The 6,623-nt window shown below is 50.9% G+C and overlaps 1 protein-coding gene across 1 annotated transcript in view; it reads right to left on the reverse strand.

Annotated features, from left to right (window-relative positions):
* Positions 1 to 4,177, reverse strand: part of IL22RA1 (interleukin 22 receptor subunit alpha 1) — a 25,768-nt gene extending 21,591 nt beyond the window's left edge. Inside the window, exon 1 of the mRNA XM_015405577.1 lies at positions 3,906 to 4,177. Within this exon, the coding sequence (XP_015261063.1) occupies positions 3,906 to 3,948 (43 nt within the window). The 5' untranslated portion in view covers positions 3,949 to 4,177. The remainder of the gene's footprint in view (positions 1 to 3,905) is intronic.
* Positions 4,178 to 6,623: the final 2,446 nt, after the last annotated feature.

Genomic DNA, 6,623 nt, shown 5'->3' on the forward strand with positions numbered 1-6,623 from the left:
AGGGGGGGGGGAGGGGCCGCCGCGGCGCGGGGGGGCGGGGGGGGGGGAAGAGAGAGACTGCCGAGGCCCGGCGGCTGCAAGCTGCGCGAGCCTCGCTTCGGAGCCAGGGGGGGAAGAGAGAGACTGGGGAGCCGGGGGGGAAGAGAAAGAGACTGGGGGGGCGGCAAGCCAGGGGTGGTAGTGGAGGGTGGTGGTGGAGGAGACGGGGGAACTGACGGGTTGGGGGGGAAGCTTACCTGCTTCTTCCTCCTCCGCCTGCTCTGTGTGGAGCTCCCCCGCTCCTCCCCCCACAATTTTCGCGGGTCCCCTTCCTTGTCTATATACTAAGAGCCATGGGTCACCAGTGCATGTGGATACTTATTTCCACAAATTGGGGGCACATGGAGGCTCAACAGAAATTCCTGCACACTTGAGGCATTACTTAGGTATGCAGAAAAATCTGACATGTTTAAAAAATATACGGGGAAATTCCCCCCCCCCAATGAAACTGCGTTCTCGCAGATGCATGGAGAATGGACTTGCCATTTGGAACTGTGGTGGAGCTTGCTGCTAGCAGCTGCGAGGGAGCCAGGGATCCGAGCAGGGCTCACTGCTGTTGTGCAGGGCTCGCCGCTGTTGCTGCTGGGGTGTGTGGGAGAAGTCTTGGCGGGCGGGTGGCGGGGAGCCATGCAGGGCTCGCTGCCATTGCTGCTGGCCGGGGAGGGGAGAAGCATGAGTGGGTGGCTGGGACCCGGGCAGGGCTTGCCGCCTTGTACTGGGCTCACCTGCGGCCGCTGCCTCCTCCTCCTCAGTGAGGAATACTGGGGAATACTCCCTCCCCCACGAGTATCACGGGTCCTGCTTCTTGTTAGATCTAATGGCAGCATTCAACACAGATGATTACGATCTTTTGACCCACCGCCTCACCGAGTTCAGGGATTGCCCCTTCAATTTTCCCATGGTTGGGAACAAAGGATGGCACTGGGCAAGAATGTGTTGGCTAGATACTCTTTAATATGTGGGGTCCCTCAGGGGGCACTTCTCCCTCTGATGTTGTTTAACAGCTATATGCGTCCCCTTGCCCAGATGGTATGGAGTTTCAGGCTTGGGTGTTACCAGTATGCTGGCGACACCCAGCTGTATCTGTTATTGGATGGCCACCTGGATGCCGCCCCACATCATCTGGCTGTGAGTTTGGAGGCCGTGGTTGAGTGGTTGAAACAGAGTAGGTTGAAATTGAATCCAACTGAGATGGAGGTTCTGTGGCAGGGGGTGGCTTCGGGGTTGGGGGCCGTGGCAGAAGTTACCAGCTCTTGACGGAGTGTCACAGACACCAGCACGATCCGTCAGGAGCTTGGGAGTGGTTTTGGATCCTTCCTTAAATATGGTTGGCCCAAGTCACACAGACTGCCAAACCAGGGTTGCCAAGTGAAAAAATCGCCACAGCAGGGGACTCCCGGCTTGCGGCTTGAGTGCGCGCACGCACCGCATGCACATCACCAGGAAGTGATGTGACGACACTGGGCACGCTGGGGGCGGGGCCATGACCATAGAGTTTTCCCTCGGATGGTCGTGGCCCCGCCCCCAGCGTGCCTGGCGTCGTCACATCACTTCCTGGTGATGTGCACGTGGGGGTGGGATTCCCCCCGGGGCCCGATCCACTGGCAGTGGGGAATGGGCCCCCTGGGGGGACTTGGCAAGCCTATGCCAAACTGATGTTTTTTCATCTATACCAGGCTTGGCAACTGGCCCCTATCCTGTCACACCCTGATCTGGCCATGGTAATCCATGCAATGGTCACCTCCAGATTAGACTATTGCAACTCGCTCTATGCTGGCCTGCCCTTGAGACTGATCTGGAAGCTCCAACTGGTCCAGAATGCAGAGGCGCGAGTCCTGATGGGACCATCATGGACGGCACATATACACCCAGTGAGAGTCAGAAGTCAGGGACCGATGTACCTATGGGACAGTCTCCTCCATTATGTCCTCAGAAGAGCATTGCACTCCTTAGGCAGCAATCTGCTGGTGGTCCCCAGGGTCCAGGCCTTTTCGGTCCTGGCCACAACCTGGTGGAACTCTCTGCCAAATACCATCAGGGCCTTGTGGGATCTGATGCCATTCCACAGGGCCTGCAAGGCAGAGATGTTCCCCCAAGCTTTTGGTTGAGGACAGCGACGGTTCCATCTTGGCTGGCACCCTTCCCTGTTGTTTACATCTACCTTGCCCTCTCCCCCCCGTCCATGAAGTAGCTGGCAGTTGGAATTGGGACTGATTAATTATTCACCATCTGATTGTTGAAAAGTTTTATTAATGTTTTACCTGGTTTTAACTTGTTTTTGTCTGATGGCTTTTGTACATTGCACTGGGCAATTCATAAATGCAATTAATGAATTAATAAATAAAACTTTGGTTTGGAAAATTCCTGGAGATTTGGGGGTGCAGCCTGGGGAGGGTCTTCAGCAGGGTATAATGCCTTAGGGTCCACCCTCCAAAGCAGCCATTTTCTCCAGGGGAACCTGATCTCTGTAGTCTGGAGATCAGTCGTAGTTCTGAGAGGTCCCCAGGCCTCTCCTGAATGTTAGCAACCCTAACTAGTCCTTCTTGATGTCCCTTTTAGTAGCAGTCTGATCTGCAGATAGGCTTGGGACCTGGAGATCTCCTGGAATTACAATTAGGGTTGCCAAGTCGTTGTCTACTCACCGGCGGGGGAGCGTTCTTTTGGTCCAGGAGCTGCTGTGGTATGCGTGCGTGTGCGCGCCGTCAGAACGTCACAGGAAGTGACGCACGACGTAGAGCACGTTGGGGGCGTGGCTCCAATCGTTGGAGGGGAAACCATAGAGTTTTCCCTCCAACGATTGGGGCCACGCCCCCAACGTGCTCTATGTGGTTGCGTCACTTCCTGTGACGCACCCACGCCGCGCTTCGGGGGGCGGGGTTCCCCCCGGGGCCCGATTCCACGGCGGTGGAAATCAGGCCTCCAAAGCGGGGGTTTACCCGTCACCCGCCCCCACTTGGCAGCCCTAATTACAATTGATCTCCAGATTTTTCCTGAAGAAAATAGTTGCTTTGGAGTACGCAGTCTACAGCATTATAACATGGTAGGGTACATCCCCTGGCCGTACCCCAAAATCTCCAGGAATTTCCCAACCCAGAGTTGGCAACTCTATCTGTAAGTGGTGTGATTGAACTTCATGCCATTAAAAGTTTTCAACTGCCTGCTTCAAGCGTCTATTAAAGGAGCAGGACGTCTGAGCTGAGCGCTGGACCCAGCTTACCAGGCCTTTGAGGGGATTGGCCTGGGAGGAGGGGGACACCTCAGCGGTCCATAGAACATAGATCTAGGATAGTTTAGTGCTTAGAATATTGGATTAGGACCAGGGAAAACCAGGTGCAAATTCCCACTCAGTCTTAAAGCTAGCTGCAGGGCCTTAGGACAATCACTGTTGCTCTCTCTCACCTACCTCACAGGGTTGTTATGAGGACAAAATGGAGCCACTCTGAGGGAGGAAAGGCAGAATTTAAAAAAATGGCTCGATGGCTGAAAGCAGTGTGGTGCCATGGTTAGTGCAGTGGACTAGTATTGGGGAAACCTTGGTTCAGATCCCCCACTCTGCGATAAAGCTCGCGGGGTAACCCTGAGCCAGTTTCCCTGTCTCCGCTTAACCTACCTCACAAGGTTGTTTTGAGGATTAAATAGAAGAGAAGGGAAAATAAGGATAGGATAAAAATGTATCCAAAGGAAACAGCTAAGGCTATACCAACAACATCACAACACCGCTATGCACAGCCTTGAAACAGATGTGAACAAGACCTGACAACAGAATTGACAGTCGCTTGCCTGAGGAATTCTTGCAATAGTTCTGAGAAACCTTTTTTTTTGGGGGGGGAGGGGTGGAAAAGAGGGGCCTGAGGCTGGTTACTTACCCACCAGGGAGCACAAGGCCCAGAAGATGCAAATTTCCTTCATTAATAGCCCAGCAAAATCAGATGTGAAGCAAATCTAGCTTTCTTCCAATCCGGCTGAATAGGTTTTGGATGTCTCCAGATTCCTGCCCTGACGTTCTTCAGCTATACCCTTTGCACAGATGGAGGAGTCAGTGTGGCCTCTTTGTTCTTGCCGCAGCATGTGGAGACCACTCAGTATCTGAGTGTGTAAAAAGCCTTCCACAATCCCTCATCCATCTAAGTGCCATGGGCATAAGACGGGCACACGACAGAAGAGGCGCGCAGCCCTCCGGTCTTCTGAACCAAAGCCAAGCGAATTTCCTGATAAGGTAGGAGTTTCCTGCTGGCGTTTCTCATAACAGGAGCCGGTTGTTCTGGTTTTGTGGCTTTTGCGTCTCTTACCTCAAGAGGCAGAAACAGCACGGTATGCATGTGCCTGTCACTATGGGACTTCTGCAATTCTTGTTGCTTCATTGTGGCAGGAGGCGAAAACAAAATGTTTTTTTTTAAATGTGCATACGTGCTTGTGGCCAGGGCCAGTGTTTCAGTTTTTAACAATACGTTTATTCTTGATTCTAGGCTATTAATGGGAGGGGGGGAGGATACGGGGTCATTTATCGCTACACATTCCTACGCCCAAGTTGGAACAGGCTAGAAATGTGAGTCAGTAATGATCAATATAATGAAGATTGCATCAGAGTTTCACTCTTTGAACCCATCTGGCATGGCATAGGGGTGAGAGTCTTGGACTAGGATCTGGGAGACCTGGGTTCAAGTACCCACAGCCACTGAGGAACTGAAAGGAGCCCTGGCGTGACTGAGCTACATGGATATGAGCAAGCTTGGTTCTCTGTGACCAGACTCACCAAAGACCAGGGAGCAGACTTTGCTGTCATCTCAACAATTCTCTTTTTTTACTTTCACCCAGGCAAATTAACAGTTGATGTTCATTCTCCTGGGAAAAGTAAAGCAACACAGATAGGCACATTCGCTGGCAAGTTTTTAGGGCACTTAGGCCAAGGTTGCATACCCCCATGTATATTTTTCCTTAGATCTTCCTCAGAGGACTGCAACTGTTTGTAATGAAAGAGCCAGATTGTGTCAAAATTCAGAGCAAGAACCTATACCGCTTGACTGATAATTAACCATGTGGATTAATAACCCATAAAATTTCCACAGCCCTAACACTTGTTGCGAATCCTTTATTACAAAGTGGCATACCTGAGATCTCACAGTAACTAATAAATATACACAGGAGCACCCAGCGCAGTGCTTTTAGTGCACTGGTACAAATCTGTGTATGGGTCACATCTGGATTACTGGCAATTATTCACCTCTATTATTTCCCGCGGTGGCTCAAGTGGTTAAGACGCTGAACTGCGGGCTGTGGAAGGTCAGTAGTTCAGCAGTTTGAGACCCGGGTGCCGCATGATGGAGTGAGCTCCCATCTCTAGTTCCAGCTCCTGCCAACCTAGCAGTTCGAAAGCAAGAAATTGCAAGTAGATAAATAGGTACCACTTTGGTGGGAAGGTAACAGCGTTCCGTGCGCCTTGGTGTTTAGTCATGCTGGCCACGTGACCACGGAAACGTCTTCGGACAGCACTGGCTCTTCGGCTTTGAAACGGAGATGAGCACCGCAACCCTAGAGTCAGATTCGACTGGCTTTCGAGCAAGGGAACCTTTACCTTTTTAAAGGATCTCTAAGAAGCCCTTTAGTCCCATGAGAATCTCTGCCTGTTCTTCCATTTATGTATTGGTAATTCTGAATCCCACCCCTTCAATATGCCTTGACTTAAAGATTTCATTTTCTTTATTTGGTTCCATGTTGTGCCATATTTGGCTCTGGAGCCATAGGTGGCCAAGGTACTTTTAAAAATGAAACATTCAGGGAGGGAACTTGGAACAACCTTAGGGAAACCAGGGCAAACCAGAGCATTCTGTGGTTACAGCTGTGAAATCTGGTCACCACCCCCAACACTATTTGAGGGCAATACCACTGGAGCAACATGGCATATCCCCATTTTTGAATTTCCAGCGTTTGTTTAAAACGTCTCCAGCCCTTTTCTTCGCAGAGATATAAGGAGAAATGTGCAGACAACCAAATTAATTCTCCTCTGTACTGTCACCTTTTCTCCTTGGACCATAATTGAACATGAGAGAAGCCATGTTGGATCAGGCCAGTGACCCCTCTAGTCCAACACTCTGTGGCACTCAGTGGCCCAAAACCAGGTGTCATCAGGAGGTCCACCAGCCGGGCCAGAACTCCAGAAACCCTCCCACTGTTGCCTCCCCAAGCACCAAGAATACAGAGCATCACTGCCCCAGACATAGTGTTCCATCTGTACCTTGTGACTAATGGCCACTGATGGACCTCTCTGCTCCATATGTTTAGTCAGTCCCCTCTTGAAAGCTGTCTATGCTTGTAGCTGCCACCACTTCTTGCAGCACTGAATTTCATGTGCTAATGACTCTTTCGGTGAGGAAGTACTTCCTTTTATTTGTTTCTAAGCTTACTGCTTACAAAGTACTTCTTCTTTCTCTACCTTCTCTATCTGATGCATAATTCTGTCAACCTCTATCATGTCACCCCTCAGTCATTGTTTCTCCAAGCTAAAGAGCCCTAACCTCTTTAACCTTTCTTCACAGGGAAGGTGTTCCATTGCCTTAATCATTTTCGTTGCCCTTTTCTGCACATTT

Source organism: Gekko japonicus, unplaced genomic scaffold (genome assembly GCF_001447785.1).
Source record: "Gekko japonicus isolate JY-2015 unplaced genomic scaffold, Gekko_japonicus_V1.1 scaffold2863, whole genome shotgun sequence".
Lineage (NCBI taxonomy): Eukaryota > Metazoa > Chordata > Lepidosauria > Squamata > Gekkonidae > Gekko > Gekko japonicus.